Source organism: Oryzias latipes, chromosome 17, assembly GCF_002234675.1.
Source record: "Oryzias latipes chromosome 17, ASM223467v1".
In the NCBI taxonomy this organism is placed as follows: domain Eukaryota; kingdom Metazoa; phylum Chordata; class Actinopteri; order Beloniformes; family Adrianichthyidae; genus Oryzias; species Oryzias latipes.
This window is the reverse complement of record NC_019875.2, coordinates 14,767,969-14,785,289: the sequence shown is the minus strand read 5'-3', so window position 1 is coordinate 14,785,289 and position 17,321 is coordinate 14,767,969. Positions and strand designations below refer to the sequence as shown.

Below are 17,321 nucleotides of genomic sequence, written 5' to 3'. Positions count from 1 at the left end.
GCTCCACCATTTAGCATAAACTCAGAGTAAAGTTACTAATACAGATTTTCCTTCCATCCATCCAGACATGCAGACGGATTACTGTCACCTCAAAACCCAACCATATCAACTTTTTGCATAGCTTTTATGAGCATGTCTCTCCAAAAAGCAACAAGGACTGATTGTTTCCACTCACTGCTTTTCATTTTCTATGTGCCCATCCTGAAAGACGTGAACGTTCACAGTGCCTTAAGCATCAGTCCTGTATTTGCTTTCTTAATCTGGATATTTAAAATTTACGCCTTTAGATAGGATTAGGTTTCAGACCGATATTGAAGGAGTGATGTAAAAAATACACAGAATAAAAGGATTCAAAAAGTATGTTTTTTATTGTAAACAATTGTCTTACTTCTGAGAATTAATCAGAGAATTAAGCCTTCAAGACGATGCCAACACAAATTCTGACTCATACAATCACAATTTTTCAACAGAAAATGAGTTAAAAATCAAAACATTAAAGTCAGATCAAAGCTGCTCTGCCCACTTATAGACGTCATATTTGTGATCAGGCGTGCATAAATAAGTAATGCAAATGTGCACACAGTGCTGCCGGCCCAAGAGGGAGCAGTCATTTTCTCCTCGCAGCAGCAGGATCCATGGCAGCGAAGGCTTCAGTCCTGCAGCTGCAGCTTGCAGTCACAGAGCTCTTTGTAGATCCTCTTTCGGATCTTTGGGATGTCCTTCTGCGTGAACTGGAACGGTCTGGACAGGGCGAGGCACCGAGAATACTACGGAAAAAAATCACTCATCAAGGAACTTTTTAAAATAAATTAGGTAAAAAATATATTAAATATGTAACAAACCTCTAAGACAAAGACTCCACAGTCATTCTCATTGGTCTGTTGAGGGATTTTCTGTGAAGAACAGCAAGGGGGGATGGGGGGCAAAAGTCAGGCTGACATTAAAGAGCTGCTGAACTTTTTTAAGTCATAAGACCACAGACATGCTGCTACTTCATACGTGTCTCAAGACGTTCCACAAAAATGAGCTTTATTCAGTAAAACTTTCAATGAAAAAATTTCAAGCAAGACAAGAAACAAAAAGGTTTCAGTGCCCAATCCTTGCTTATAGGAGGGTGTTATAATTTAAATGAATCTCTATTTACTAATGTTCAATCTGAACTTTTATCTTTTTTTGTTTCTTTTTTATGCAACCTTAAAATAACTCATAAATTGATGTGACTGAAAGTTAATCTAGACCAGGAGTCAGCAACCTGCACCACTCAAAGAGCCAATAGATCAGTTTCCCACAGAAATGAAAGCACAGGGGTGTTAGAAAAAAATGGTTTCACCGATATATCATGATAGTTCATTTGGAAATACTTGTATTGATTCAAAATGCTGTCAGGATCTTTATATAATTATTTATTTTAATTATTTTGGAGCGTGATGTTTCCTTTGATCTTGTCCATTTTCACCAACCTTAAATAGACTTTTCCGTCTGTCAAACACCCAGAGTTAAGATGAGTGAGATGATGGAAACAAATTTACTTTGATGCAGACTCCTTTCTATTTCTTTATTCTTTAAATCCAGTAAACCCAATAAAGTATATTCATTTTCTGGATGAGAACTATTTTTTTATTAGAAAGCAGCTGGTAGTTTGTTGCAGGTCTGGAATCATGAGCGGTGAGTTTAAAGTCCCGCCCCCGCCTCTCTACCTGTTCACATCCTCTGCAGCTCCAAGTTGTTTTGATCTTCTGTAAAAGAGTTCCCAGTGGTCTTTTCATTTTGATCATGCCATTTTTAGCCAAAATCTAAATTCTGCGTCGTTTCCAAGGACATAGTTTAGTTTCTAGACATTTCTCCAGAGCAACAGCAGTGCATCAGAAATTCGCCTCCGAGTTGTGGGTGGGACATTTGCACGTAAAAAGCCCAACCCTCCTTCCCGTCTTCCATAGCTGAGCTGTCTGTTTACACGCTCGCCTGCTAGTTTGCAGCCTCCCACACCCCCAGGTTCTGAGCCAGCTGCCAGCTTGGAAAAGAAAAACGACGACAGACATGATCCATTTGTCTGCAAGTGGAAGCATCAGAATGGAGCGGAGCAGAGAGCTTGTGGTCCATCCAGCGTCTTTTCTATGTCACAAATTAGCTCTTTTTTTTTTAAACTGCATTTATTATGTCAGCTCCTGATTCACAGCGATTTAAATAAAGAAATACAGAGAAATGCCATTTTTAGATTGTCTTATTATATAAATACTATGTCCTGAGGAAAATTCCTCAAAAACATGTTAAAACCACAAAAAAACAAAATAAAAATGGGTCTTTAATGAGGTTCAAATAAATAAGATATATAATCATGGTGTGAATAGAAACTGATGCAGAGTTTTGGATTCTAAGCAAAGAACTCATTGGAAGACAATGGCTTAGTAGGTAAATTTCTGTCACGTTCCACTGTAATCCAATGAATGTCTTCTTATTTTATTAAAATATTGTATAGAAGAATGTTGGTGTGTACAGATTTATTCCTCATCTCAGTCTGCAGCTACTGAGCTCTCTGAGCAGCTCAACATAAAGCAAGGATTAAACAAATCCTTTCACATTGAATCAATCTTAGACAATCTGTTTCATCAAATCCACAAATCTATTTTACTTTAAAGTAATTATAGTATTTCATAGTTTTCATTCTTTGAATTCAAAAATGTATAACTTTGAGTCACAAGTCATGTACAGACCTTTTGTCATAACTAAAGTTAGTTTGAATGGACAATTAAAAACATAAATCCATTTTAGGCCTACACAATAAATCGCAAATGTATCATTATCACGACATCAAGCTGTGCAATACGAATATTACAAAAGATGTCAAAAATTGCAAGAATTTGGTTACCTTAAATGTGCTAAAACAAGCTAATGGCAGCTTTAAGTATTTGAGTCAAATAAATCAATTCATGCATTTGACCAATCGGATGGAGCTTGTATGTTAGATGTTTGCCTCCTGTGTAGACGAGGGTCATTTGAGTGTCATTTTTCAACTGTTGCAGTGAAATGCAAATGATTCTTTTGTGGTTGTTTTGCTATTTGTTCATGTCCTGCAAGTTATATCGTCATCGCAATATTGATCATTATTATTGCACATTAAAGGTTTTCCTCATATCCTGCGGCCTTAATCCATATTAAATCAATTTAAACTTGCAAATCAAAATCTAATTAATTTAGTGTTTCATTGTTTCTATCCATTTGCTTAAATATTCCCATTTTTTCACAGAGCCTGTCATTTTCTGTCACGTCAGGTCTATTGATTCCAATCCCTCTTTGGCTCTCGTCTCTGCTGCTCTGCCTCCACCGCATTGATCTTCCCCGGCTGACTTCCCTGTGCCCTTCAGATCAGAAAGCTACCACAGGCGGCCGGACTGCATCCCATCTGTACAGCTATGACCACATCGTCGCCATTTTCACGTGTAAAGCTGGTCTAGCAAAAGAAACCAGATCAAATCCCATTGAGCTACACCAAAACGTTCAACAAACCTCGTCAAATGACACCGTCCAACCACTTTGATAGGCGCTTTGATGCTTCCCCTTCGCTTCAGTTATCAAGTATTTCAGGATGTTCTATTAAAAGGAAAACAAACCATACAAAGAGTCAGAATTTGGACAAAACATTTGCCAGCAAAACAACAAGAAAAGTCAAATTGTTTGAATTACCCTTCCAACTTTCTCCAGTGCATTCCCTTGAGAGTCATAAAGGCAGATCTTCTTTGACGCCACGTCAGCTGTAACGAGACACCAGTGCACTTCCAGGTGGACCGGCACCAAAAGAATGCTCTTGGAGAACAAATCCACCTATGTGGACGTGGACACAGTCAATTCCTCATGCTCTGCCCCTCACATGGACAAAAGGCGGTTAGTTTGTCACATAAAAAAGCACGTTCCGTTTCACAAACTGAAGGATCGAACCTGTTTTGTCCATCGCTTTACACCCTCGTATCCTTTGGTCATGAGCTGGCGATGGAAGAAACTGTTGAGGAAATGGACCTAAAGGAGGGAACCAATGAAGTGTTACGGAAAAGCCAGACGTCAGGAGGATGAAAACGATTACAAGAACAATGAAGTTTATGGATTCAAGGACATTTTTGATCAAGTAAGGCAAATTTATTTTTAACAAATACCAATGTGACTAGGCCTGCACAATATACCGCAAATTTATCGTTATCACAATATCCAGCTCTGCAATAGGCATATCGCGAAAGACTGCGAATATCGCAATAAATCGTAAACCCAAAATGTGTTAAAACAATCTTATGGCAGTTTGACGCATTTAACGAATCAAATAAATCCCTTTATGCTTTGACCAATCAGATGGACTCCTTCCCATTGTTTACCAATCAGATGGACGCCTATTATGTTAGATGTTTGTCACCTATGTCGATGAGGGTCATTTGGAGTATAATTTTAAACTGTTGCAATGAAATGAGAAGGATGTTTTTGGCATTTTTCTATTTTTTTTATATACCGCAAATTATATCGTTATCGCAATATTAATCTCTAATATTGCATATCGCAAGTTTTCCTCATATCGTGCAGCCCTAAATGTGACAAAAGAAATGTGGTGAAAAAAAATAAAATAATACCATTTACATATTTTGAGATTAATTAATGATCTTGCCAAACCTGGACTCACAGCCTGCATGTCCAACGGCACTGTACATGGCATTTTCCTGACTTGAATTTAGTCGTGTAAACATCCTTCACATTCCTGCCTTTTACTCTGGCCTCCCTCTGCTACCAGGTAACATCTTCACCTTCTGCATCCCAATTGTTTGGTGTTCTATCATCCATTTCTACCATCTATTTCTATTAGTTTCATATCACTGGAGTCAAGGGGAAATATTTTTGAATACATCTGAAAGATTTTCTATTGTTTGCGGCACTTACCGTAATATGTACAAAAAAGGAGCAAATGGTACTTGTTAGTTAAACAAACACACACACAAAATTGAAAAATTATTTCGAAAAAATGAAAAAGCTGCAAGTTTTCGAATTATTTACAAGAAGAGGTGGTGAGGTTTTTAAGTTGAAATCCCCTTGTAGTTACAACAATTGACCACTAAATGAATGTTAACGGAATATGGCAGCAGAGAGCACGACAAAGACTGATACTGCATGAGCAATTTCCACAGAAACCTCAAAATTTCCACAGAATTTCAAACTGCATTAAATAACAAAATGACTTTTGTAAGATGAAAGCCAGTCAAACAGCTGAAAAAGCAGGAATATGAGATTTCAGAGCACAAAACAGAGACCAGAGTTCCTCCTCCAGGGTCAAATACCAGTGACATGGTGTTTGACACCCCCCCCCCCCATGCCCTAACCAGCATTGCTTTGTGTTGACATTCATTTTCCGTTAACGTCTTATCTGCAGCTCACGTGGAACCTGCATTCTCTGACCTTTTCTTTTCATAAAAGAAAAAGGTGAGTGACTTCTTCTTCCAGGCTGCTGTTTGCTTGGCTGGATGTTGTGAAAGAGCTCTGTTTGCTTCTGCAGGTATCCTTTTCATCTTGTGGCTTCTAACTGACTTACTAACTGAAATGTGGCTTGAACTGCCAAACTGTCTCTTTAGCTCTTGCATGACTAAATGGTTGGGTAGTTAGTTAACCCTCTGGAGCTTTCACCTGCTTGAAATAACTTTTATATGAACAGCATAATGGTGCAACAACATTCTAAACAAGAAGAATGACCTGAATCTTTCAGTTACCATTTGTGTTTTGATCCAATTTGTTCTTTTCTGCTGCATCCACAAAGGAAAAACATTAAGCCATGAATCTGCTTTGATGGCAGGACATTGATGTTCTGTTTAATATACCACATCTTTGCACAATACTCGTTACTGTACTCTTTTGGTCTTGTCTCAACTGTACCTTTTTGTTTGTTTGCACCGTCTTGTCTTTGTATGCACCTCACTGCACATTGTGCACTTTAATAAGGCCTTGAATTATATGTTTAAGCAGCACCAGGCCCTTGAGAAACATCGTCTCATTTCACTACGTACTCTGTCAGCTGTATGTGCTTCAAATGACAATAAAGCCTCCTCAATCATGAGGTAGGTTTAGCGATGTGTAGCTAATGTGCATCTGCAACCAACCTCAGCAAAATCCAAACGAGAGCATAAACACACACTTCTGAACACCTGAATGCACTCCTTGACTTTTATAAATCTTTTAGTTGTTAACAACTAAACTAGTCAGCAAAGCAAACCAAAATTTCTATTTGCAAAACAAAAATCTGAATAATTTTACAATTCTAGTTATTTTTTTTAATTTGAACAAATTATTTACGTCTTTATGAAAATACCTTGTGATGAGACGACTCCATGATCAACTCTCCATACATGTTCATGACCTTCAGCATAAAAACAAAACATAAATACAAACCAGTTACAACCAAGCCACAAAGGCAGACACTACTAGACTGTCTGCCGCTTTATAGTGTGAAAAAGTCTTGGTGACGTTGGTCATAACCTGATCATTGAGCCAGTTTTGATCTGCAAGCGTCAGGAGGTCCTCCAGAGTCAGAATGTGTTTTTTGTAGACGACCTGGAATTGGGATACAGGCATCTCAATGAGTGCAGTTTGGTATCTGGCTGCCGCTGACAAGATTAGGGTTTTCCTGCAAATCCGGAATGAAAGTCTTTACAAACAAACTTCTGGAAACTGACAAGCACGTTATGGCAGTTTGGGTCTTACCAGTCACTGAAACCAGAGTTAAACCTCCCTTTTAGGTGGCTCAAGATGTCGCTCTTGCAAAGTGGAATGAAGCTCCCATATCTTCTGTAGAAGCTGTCCAGAAAGTCTAGAGATGTGCAGTGGGTCATATCAGACACTTGTATAAAACAGAAATAAAATTCAGTCTAAAGCAGTTTTAAAGCACATTTTTCAAACATAATGTGCTTTACATAAACAAACAATTAAGTAAAATTAAAATACAAAACAAAATGTTAACAATAAAACTGTAAAAATCATAATCTGATCAATATAAAATGATTTTTTAATGTCTTGCCCAAACAATGGCCAGGGGAAAAAAGTGTTTCAGGACGAAGACCTGAAACTGGAACTCTGGGGTTCACTCTTGTTGGACCGTTCCCTGGGTTCAGAATGAGCACGGAAAGGCCTAGTCAGCTTTAATCCCAAATCCAGAACAAGCTGGAATCAGTTCATGGACCCTAAAGTTCATGGGGGGGTTGTAAATTTGGAAAAGTTCAAAATCTAATTTTAAAAATTAACTGTTTTTACTTACAGCAAACCTAATGAATGTTACATTTCCAACAGGAACAGACAGTTTGGTACAAAAAGTGTTTTTTGCTCTTTTTAAAAGTAAAGAAAAAAAATTACTGCCAAATACAACATGATGCGTTCAATGACATCTGAAAACAGTTTAGAGCTGTAGTCACCTGAAATCCACATACTTGAGCTTATTTTGGGGGGATTTTGGGGATTCAAAAAGGTTTACACTTCTTTCATGTTAATTGTAAGAATGATTGAAGCCAGGTCAGTTCCCCATGGAACCACCAGGTGGCTCATAAATTAGGCTAAATTCACATTATTGTAAAACAGTCAACCTTGTGACCCCACAGTGGGTTTTTTCCCCCACTTCTTCGGTTAGATATCTTTTCCAGCCCAGCTATACTGAATTCAACTTTGTTAAACTTTAATATTTTGTCTTTTATCTCTCATTTATACAAAAATAAATCAATAAAAACATTAGGATAGCCACGGACATACCTTGAATGTCCCTGGTCAGCGTGTCTGGGTCAACATCAGTCCTACAGGAAGCTTTTTTCCAACAGACAGCGTCATTAGGATTCTGGTTCTGACCGGAGTGGACAGAACTGTGCAGCTCTAGTGGAGCATTATCTACAGGTGTGTGTGCCTTCTGAGACTCCCAGGTGTTACTTTCCTTTTGCTGCTGGGGTGCGCCAGCTTCCCTGAGCTCCGCCACATCCTCTAAGCGTCTCCGAGTGTCTGGACTGACTGTTCCAACAGAAACTGGCGGCAAACGGGTGGAACTAACAGGTTCTTCTGGAAGACTGTCTGATTCACTACAAACAGAACCCAAGTTCATTCCTTCAGAGTTTTGTCTTTTTGTTTCGGGGCACCCGAGCAGATGACCGTTTTGTACGTGTGACCTGGAGCTAAAGTACAGACCGGAGCCAGAGCCGGAGCCAGTCCTCTGTCTTCTGTAAAACCAACATTTTTGATTCCAACTCCTCCACGCGTGAAACCGCCATTTCAGATGAAGGCGTCTCTTGTCCCGCTTGGACAGACGTGAGATTCCATCGTCAGGTGAGGCTTTTGGGCTCCTTAAGGATTCGGTTTCCTTCCGGCTCTTTTTCTGCATCTTGCAGAGTCCCACGTGACACCATTGAGCGGTGGGAGCCGCTCTATCTGATGAACCAACCACGCGCTCTGTGGATGAGGTTTCCGGGCACCGGCTTCAGCTCGGCCTCACACTGCGGGTACGCCAGTGCAGGAGCTGCATCCTGAAGGGCCGATCACAGCATGAGAGATCCTCATGGCTGCTACCTCCTGTAACAGACACCACCTGCTTTATCATTAAACAACACATAAAGAGGGAAAAAAAAGAACTTTGTTCAACTTTTTTTTATCAAAAAGAATAGTAAATGCGCTTATAGTAATCTGATTTCAGTCTTTCTCATATTTATGACCACTATTTATCATTGTCTTCATTAGCCATTTCCCTACAAACCTGGACTTCATTGATTTTTTATAGTTATTTGCTCTTACCATCAACTGTAAAAAGAAAAAAAGAAGTCTACTAAGCAGTGACATTTGACAGTTTAAAAAAAAAAAGACTAAAATCCATTTGAACTGTTTAAAAGCTTCTTTTTGCAACATAAGTTTACCAAAGACTCCAACTCAATATGACAAAAATAAAACAATTAGTCGTTTACTGTGACCAATCCAGCATCTTTACTTTATTGGTCACTTTCCTTTCTTGGGATGTCACTTTTTGCTGTTTTTGGATGTCTGTTTTTTGCTGCCGCAGACAAAAAGAATTTCCCCATCGTGGGATTAATAAAGTCTATCTAATTTAATCTAATCTAATCATCTAACATGGCTTTTAAGATTTCTGTGAACAGATTCCTGGAATCTGTTACACCTTAAGATTTTCTATATTTATGGGGCCACCATGAAAATATATAAATATATAAAAATAAAGTCAAAGCTTTTTGAGAACACAGTTGTAAATTATGAGAAAAGTTATAATTTCATAAATTATGAATTCAGAATTTAAGAGATTAAAGTCCTAAATTTCTGAGGCAAAAGACTGTTTACTAAGACAAATATAACCAACAAAAAATAAATATTCAATGAAATATGAAATATTCAATAAATAATCAATATTGTGTTTCAGAATGAGAGACGTGGAGTGATTATGAGCGGTTACCTCAGCATTGGTTTTACAAATAAGAAAAAACTAAATATTATAGTGAGTCAAAATCATTATAGGTATAAGGACATTGACAAGAATTTGCAGAAAACTGGGCCTCTTCTGAAGAAGATTCTTGACCCACAAGAAGTGGATTTCCAGTAGGCGAGTCGCTGTCGTCAGTATTGTTGCAGAGGTCCAAATGCATTATGGGACATGGATTCCTATGTTAAACAAAAGCATCGCCATAAATTGCATTTTCCTTTTTAAAAGTTACGACTTTTTTCCTCACAATTTCTACGACTTTATTATGGTAAAACTTTTTTATCATAATCTTGTGCTTCTATTCTTGTAGACTTTGGGCATTTTTCTCACTTTTAGGACTTTATTCATCTGCATCCATTCATTTTTTGAATGTGACAAACCCATGCATGCACAGGTTTAAAACATGCAAACTCATCACAGAAAGGTCCTAGTTGGGATTTGAACCAATGCCCTCTCACTGTGAGGCAAGGTGGTAAGCTTTATTCTTGTATATTAACTGATTTTTTTTTCTGTCATGGTGGCCCTAATGCTCCTCTCTTTGAATTTCGGTTAAAAACTTTGTTTTAATCTTGTTTCCAAGAACAGTATTTGGTTTCATGTCAATCTTCTCCTGTCAAACCCTTTAACTTTTTGTTGCATGTTCTAATCTAAATTTAGGATTTGATTGAACTTATTCTAAATCAACCCTTTTTCCTGTTTTTAAACTACGACGCCAAATAGATGTGGTCAACTGAATTCAATGACGGACAATCTGATAATCTGAGTGTTGTGGAGTTTATCTTTGCAGCCTACAATGTCTGCAAAAACACATCAGGGTCAGTGTTGCTTCAGTCTCAAAGGCAGGAAAGCTACAGAGGTCAGGGACTGAACCACTGACCTTCTGGTTTGCAGTTGATAGCACAGATGCCCCCAGGGGGTCACAAGACTCCAAGGCCCTTTATGCTTGTCTCACCTTCCAGCTGCAGGTTAAATTCCACATAACGGGGGACGTCAGAGGTAGGCCGCAAAGTGAGCATCCAAAGACAACTGTTCCTTCACCGCTTCAGTACCACATGCTGCCCTCAAAAGATTTGCAGACACAGTTTACACGACAATACGAGCAGCAGATCATCTCTAGGGAGAGAGATGTGAAGATGAGATCCTGCAACCAGTGGCAAACCCATATCTCTACAGGCTAGGCTTGAAGTTTATCCATCAACAACGGAGTACCTCAGGAGGATGTAACAGAAGTTCTGACCCAACACCTGCTTAACCTACTGCTTCAGCGTGCAGTTCATGCTGCCGAACCACATTGGCAAACTAAGTGTGTGTTCAGCATTGGGAGGTGCCAGCCTGTTGAGACTGTGTATGAATCCCCCACCAAAGTCAATGGTGGATGCAAGTTTTCTGAGATTTGGCAAATTCTCAGAAGGTGCAACCCCCTGCAGCTCATCCTACAAATACACGCTCTGCTATGAAAATGGTGATTACGTGTTTCTAACATGTTCTTGTGGCATTTTCTCATGATGGAGGACATACTTTAAGAAAATTAAGCTTAACATTCCATTTCCGAATATTTCTTTATTCAAATCGTTGAGAATCAAGAGTTGATGAAAAAATGCTGTGTTAAAAAGCTTGTGAGCATGACAGAAGCTACGACAGCGGGCATCCAGCTCCCTGCTCCGCTCCATTCTGATGCATCCCCTCGCAGACAAATAGATCCTTGTACATCTGCTGAATAGCCCCAATATTACTCACCATTTCTGTTGCACTGCTATTGTTAGGTTGGGTTTAAAGAGCTAGCGGTGAGCACCTAAACAGATAGATGATGGGAAGAGGGGGTGGGTCAACTCTGCGCCAACAGCCCGGTCATGGCTGCAGAGGTGAATTTCCACTCTGCAGAAACTTTGTCCGAAAAAGCAACACCTTTTTAAAAGTTTTGGCTAAAAACGCCATAACTAAAAGACCACTGGGAAGGCTTTTAGAAGTAGATGAAAAGAGAGGATTGGAGTGATGCTTTTAGAAATTGTAGCACAATTTAAAAAATAAATAAATAAAAAAGGTCGTAATCAGGGTTTCTTAGTGAATTAAATTAAGCATGAGGATCAATTCAACCAAGAAGCATCCTGAAACTGTTAGTCTCGCAAAAACACTTTACGAAATACTAGGTTTCTTACTTTTGAATGGGACATCCAGAAAAATGTGGGGGGGGGGGCTGACACAAAAACTGGGGTATTTAATTAGGGAAAGGCTTGATAAACAGTCAATTACAACTGACTGCACCCATTTTGAAGACTTTTGACAAAGAATGCTCTCATTGCAACATGTTTTTTAAGACTATTAGTCAGAAATACATGAGATTTGTGTAGCTTTTATCCTATGTATTCATTATCATTAGCTTCATTGTGACTGATGATCAGATTTACTGTATTTGTTGTAATTCAATACCGAAGAAGATCTACCATTGAAGATGTGAACATCAGGGATTTCGCGCCCACCTGCTCACTTTACTACACTGTTGTTACTGCAGGCTATCGGAACAAACGGCCCTCTCCGTTTTTCTCTGCACACGTGTTTCTCAGAGAAGACTCGTGCCCAGTTTGTATGGTGTCAAAATAGAGCCTAAAGTATTGCGCATCAAAACAGTAAAACCGCGCATCAAAACCCCAAATCTGCGAATCAAAATGCATAAATTGAGAACCAAACCCCACAATTTGCAACCAAAAGCCTTTCCCCAAAGCACAATCCTATTTCTCAGCTGCCGATTTGTTTTCTCGCCATTCTGAAATCCTGTTTTTGAGTTGCAGTTTTATTTTGAAACTGTCTTTTTGAGTTGCGCTTTTATTTTTTGAGTTGCGCTTTTATTTTTTGCGGTTTTGATTCTAAAACCTGTCGACACGTAAAAACAGCGACATGTCAGTCAAGGGGAGGGGAGGCGGGACATCCCTGATATCCAGAAGCTCATTGGCTACCGAATAAGACCGAGTCTTACGTCAACAGACCAGTTTAGAATGTGCCGGTAAGTTTCTCATGTTTTTCATATCTTTTACTATATTAAAAGATCAAAATTGTACTTTATTTAACCAGAGGACGCCAGCACATTCAGATGAGGAGCTCCACCAGTAGCTGCTAGTGAAAAAAGATGTTAGAAAGTTAGATGTTGCATGAAAAACTACCACCATTGTTCTCCTGTGTTAGCATGCTAGCTAGCTCAATGCTAGCGGGGTATCCAGCTCTTCTCATGACTTTTGTGGATTAAACAAAGTACATTTTTTACCACAGTGTCAGGATCGGTCATGTCAACCTGGGAATAATTGTCCGTGAATTGTCACTAGGGTTAATCAAATATGTTATAACCTATAAGGTTTCTCAATATTTTTCAGGGATACAGACAGAGGGAATTATTGAACAGAGAAACAATATTGCTGTCCCATATTATTCAAAATGTATGCGTCTGCACTATGCAGACTGGCAGAAGTCCGGTATTCGAGTGAATCAGAGCAGAGTAAATTGTAGCAGACCAGCAAAAACGTGTTTTATTCCACTTAAAATTATTCCAGTATTAGACATCAATAGAATTATTAGTATATTTAATTGGGTGGTGGTTTTAAAATTGACTATTGCTGTATGTCTGTTGTTTTCTATAAGGGCCGTTGTTATGCATGCCATAACAAAAAAGGCAGGAATACTGAGGCAGCTACGACGTGGATGTCTACATCTTCTTTAAGGTAATGAAAAAAAATTTAATCTTAATTTTTCTCTTCTTTTTTTGGTTAATTAACTTTGCTGTTTTTGTTTCTTTCCAGATGCAGGCCCCAAAGACGTCCCAGTGTGATGCAAAGGCTGTCCAGCAGGCTCACAGACATCTCCTGTCAACTGAAAGAGAAGCCTTTAAAATAGTTGTCCATTTTGACCACACTGTCTGCTTCCCATTTCTTAGTGCCTGTACGAAAACAGTGACTTTTCCACCTCAAGTCTTTTAAGGAGTTTTAAAAACAGTTATTTTAATTTCTCTGAATTGTGGTTCAGAATTTCACAGAATCTAATGCACTTGACTCTGTGTTTCAAAGATCTTTGCAAAACCATCAGTCTTTTGTACAAAACACATTCAATGGTCAAACATTAAAAAATGAAGCTTTACAAAATACCAGTGGTGATTATTAGCCATTTATTTTCTTAAGGGGGGCAGTATTTTGTAAGGCAGATGAGATCTGTTCACATTGTTAGTTTTTGTTACATCCTGCTGTGATGACATGCATAGATCAGTACATAAATGTTAATGTCTTGGCCATGGTTTTCTGATGTCCCACAAGGGTTGAACAGGTCTGAGAGGAGAGAGGACAAGCCACAGAGGGAACAACAACTCCAACAGTTTCCTGCTCTGCCTGGTTTAAGTTAGTCTGTCGTCCAATGTCCACAGCATCCTGCACACAAAGAAAAATGTATTTAAGACAGTTAAAATGAGTGTGTGTGTGTGTATATATTTATATATATATATACACACACACACACCTTAATTGCTACTCAGTAGCTGCATATTGTGAAAGGTAACTTCCTGTGTTAACCTGCAATCTTTAAGGTTGAGAAAATTATTTTGGAATACAGTTCAGAATCAGAAAAACTTTATTGATCCCACCTGTGGGAAATTTGCTCTGGTACTTCAAATAAAAATTGTGTTTCTTTTATTTATTTATTTTAAATAGGGATTAACTTGATCCCAAACTAGGAAAGGTGTCACTTTCTTGCAGCAATATGTTGCTTTGTTGTTCAATCCATCTGTGTAATCCCTAAGGAAATATTGAAAAACCTTATATATACATGATGAATGTACTTCTTAAAAAACTATTTGATTAACCCTAGTGACAATCCACGGGCAATTATTCCCAGGTTGACATGACTGATCCTGACACTGTGGTAAAAAATGTACTTTGTTTAATCCACAAAAGTCATGAGAAGAGCTGGATACCCCGCTAGCATTGAGCTAGCTAGCATGCTAACACAGGAGAACAATGGTGGTAGTTTTTCATGCAACATCTAACTTTCTAACATCTTTTTTCACTAGCAGCTACTGGTGGAGCTCCTCATCTGAATGTGCTGGCGTCCTCTGGTTAAATAAAGTACAATTTTGATCTTTTAATATAGTAAAAGATATGAAAAACATGAGAAACTTACCGGCACATTCTAAACTGGTCTGTTGACGTAAGACTCGGTCTTATTCGGTAGCCAATGAGCTTCTGGATATCAGGGATGTCCCGCCTCCCCTCCCCTTGACTGACATGTCGCTGTTTTTACGTGTCGACAGGTTTTAGAATCAAAACCGCAAAAAATAAAAGCGCAACTCAAAAAATAAAAGCGCAACTCAAAAAGACAGTTTCAAAATAAAACTGCAACTCAAAAACAGGATTTCAGAATGGCGAGAAAACAAATCGGCAGCTGAGAAATAGGATTGTGCTTTGGGGAAAGGCTTTTGGTTGCAAATTGTGGGTTTTGGTTCTCAATTTATGCATTTTGATTCGCAGATTTGGGGTTTTGATGCGCGGTTTTACTGTTTTGATGCGCAATACTTTAGGCTCTATTTTGACACCATAAGTTTGCTTCCGAGCTGGGCTCTATGACAACACATGCTAACCGACACGCACATCTGTAGCCTTACCTGTAGTACGGGGGCTGTTTCTGCCTCGGTGAAACGTCACCAAAAAAATGGTGAGCTCGCCTTTTATTAACCGTGCTTAAAGAATGCAGAAATACGGGAGGTTTCGACTTGTAAACATCACGTGGAATCGCAGAATCCAGAAGAGAATTTAGCAGCAAAACTACAATATTGCAATATCTCAAAGTCGCGTGAGTTAAACGTCACGACCATGCCGACCAATCAGATGCTACTTTCCTCCCCAATTTAAATGTTACTAGTTTTTCTGGGGGGCAGACAAATAAATGTTGTTAAAATGTATTTTCTTGTTTAACACAGGCAAGCAAAGAAGTAGCTGAATGTAGGAGAAATAAAGTGGGATACCTGACTTTCAATTAATTTATTAATTTATTTTTAAAGCAACTTTCATGTTAGGAAACAAAGCACAACTACTATTCCCCACATGTGCAATAAAATACTAAGATAAAACCCTCATAATATTGTACACAAACACAGGAGAAATGAATATATCAGAAGAGAAGCCACATAATGTTGATGTAATTAATGCAATATTTCAGGACACAAGGTCCTGTTCTAAAGTAAGAAGGTAATATTTAAAAGAAAAAGTTGGTTAGAAAGAAAAGCTCAAAAATCAAAGTTTCCTTCTTTCTTTAATTAAAAAAACAAAACAAAGTTTTCTTTCTGCAATCATATGAGAAATATTAATGGAGAAAAGTCAGAAATTCAAACACAGGAAAAGTCTGTAATGGGTAGAGTACTGAGAAGCAGAGACTGAAAAATGCAGCCCAATGAAAGGTACATGATGCAAGGGATTTTGGTAAATGCATCTTAGTAAATGTAAATTTTCACGTAGTTGCAAACTATTTCGACCAACATTTAATGCTATGAATGTAACTAACTGTCAGCATTCTGAGGGGGGTACAATTCTGTAGCCGTAGCCTGATCCTATAGTGATGCTTTAATTTAACACATTTAGAGGATTAAAAATAAGTCAACTTTGAGGGGAGTCAAAAATCTAAAAAGTTAAAGTCAGACTTCCAATGTGTTTTCCAGACGTCTGAATGTTTTCTTTACAGGAGGAATTTACATTTAAAAAAGTCACACTTCTGAAATCAAAATTTTACATTGATTACCTAAAAATAAGCAATAATGAAAATTAAAGATAAAATTGGGAGCTTTCTGTGGTTGTTTTTTATCTTTTTGACAATAGCCTTTTGGTGTGGCGTTTGTCAAAAAAGCCCAAACAGATCTCTGCTCTAAGAAGTGACTTACACTGAAGCAGCTGGTGGTGGACACATGAGAGGGTGTTTTGACTTCATGTGTGACATTTTGACTTTATTTTCTGCACTACAACATCCCTTTACTGAACCCAGTGCTCTTCTGCATTTTTTAACTTGTTTAAGTTTGGCTTGTACTTGAGCCCAAATAAAACCTCATTGCAAAATTTATTTTGACCTAAACTAGTTTGGCAAAAATCAGCAAGTTTAAATCAATCTGATTAGAATTGTATTTTGAAGATGTCAATTTTATTTTTCTCATTTGATTCATATTTCTTTTACACATCCATATGCACAACCCAAATTTCTGTGAAGTTCAGACATCAGACATTCATTCATTTATTCATTTATCTTCATAGCCTGATGAATCTTTTTCAAGGTCACAGGGCCGCTGGAGCCAACCCCGCTGCAAAAAGAAGAATTTTCAGTCAAAATTTCATTCACAACAAAAATTATCATTTAAAAAAGAGTCTCCGATATCTAACAGTAGTTGCTGGGACAGTGGTATTGCTTTAACATCTTCAAAACGCTTTGAAGATGTTAAGATTGTCAGTTTGCGGTGAGAGATCTGGCCAGTGGCACCGGAATTTTTGTTATACGAAGTTATGTCGTTGGAACAACAGCAGTCTGTGGTTTTGCGTATTCCTGCTAAAATCTAAAAAAAAAAAAAAAATTCTCTGAGATAGCATTGGGATGGCCGTGGGGCTTAGGTAGAGCGGTCAACCTCTGATCGTACGATCACAGGTTCGGATCCCACCAGTGTCCTTCGGTAAGACACTGAACCCCACATTGCTCCTGGTAGTTGTAGGTTGACACCAGTAGTAAGCAATGGAGTCAATGTATGAATTTGTATATGCTTGGGTGGATGGGACTGTGATTGTCAAGCACTTTGAACCTTCGAAAAAGGTAGCAACGCGTCATACAAGCATATGTCATTTACCATAGG

The 17,321-nt window shown here is 38.4% G+C and overlaps 1 protein-coding gene and 1 long non-coding RNA gene across 5 annotated transcripts; one reads left to right on the top strand and one right to left on the bottom strand.

The window, feature by feature from the left end:
- Positions 1-349: 349 nt before the first annotated feature.
- LOC101166989 (sentrin-specific protease 5) lies at positions 350-15,322 on the bottom strand. Of its 3 annotated transcripts, XM_020710871.2 has the most exons (11): positions 15,102-15,322; positions 10,347-10,428; positions 7,756-8,559; positions 6,721-6,826; positions 6,496-6,643; positions 6,329-6,376; positions 3,934-4,011; positions 3,682-3,819; positions 3,505-3,588; positions 843-893; positions 350-767 (listed from the first exon to the last, which is right to left on the bottom strand). In XM_020710871.2, exons 3-11 carry the CDS (start codon positions 8,369-8,371, stop codon positions 651-653), a joined length of 1,386 nt encoding a protein of 461 aa, XP_020566530.1. In that variant the 5' UTR covers positions 8,372-8,559; positions 10,347-10,428; positions 15,102-15,322; the 3' UTR covers positions 350-650. The 3 variants fall into 3 exon arrangements, with proteins under 3 accessions (XP_020566530.1, XP_020566529.1, XP_011484707.1); XM_020710870.2 differs by lacking the exon at positions 10,347-10,428 and having other exon boundaries at positions 7,756-8,575; XM_011486405.3 differs by lacking the exon at positions 10,347-10,428.
- On the top strand, positions 12,430-13,595 carry LOC111949044. 2 transcript variants are annotated; one of them, XR_002875068.1, is made up of 3 exons: positions 12,430-12,467; positions 13,097-13,176; positions 13,255-13,595. It is a non-coding gene; the product is annotated as an uncharacterized LOC111949044 (long non-coding RNA). The 2 variants fall into 2 exon arrangements; XR_002875067.1 differs by lacking the exon at positions 12,430-12,467 and having other exon boundaries at positions 12,892-13,176.
- Positions 15,323-17,321: the final 1,999 nt, after the last annotated feature.

Excerpts from the sequence above, each read along its gene's own strand:
- LOC101166989 (XM_020710871.2), bottom strand. The coding sequence starts at position 8,371 with ATGCAGAAAAAGAGCCGGAAGGAAACCGAATCCTTAAGGAGCCCAAAA. Across the intron at positions 6,827-7,755 it reads GCTGACCAGGGACATTCAAG|ACTTTCTGGACAGCTTCTAC; the intron begins GTATGTCCGTGG and ends GCACATCTCTAG. Across the intron at positions 6,377-6,495 it reads AAAACTGGCTCAATGATCAG|GTCATGAACATGTATGGAGA; the intron begins GTTATGACCAAC and ends TTTATGCTGAAG.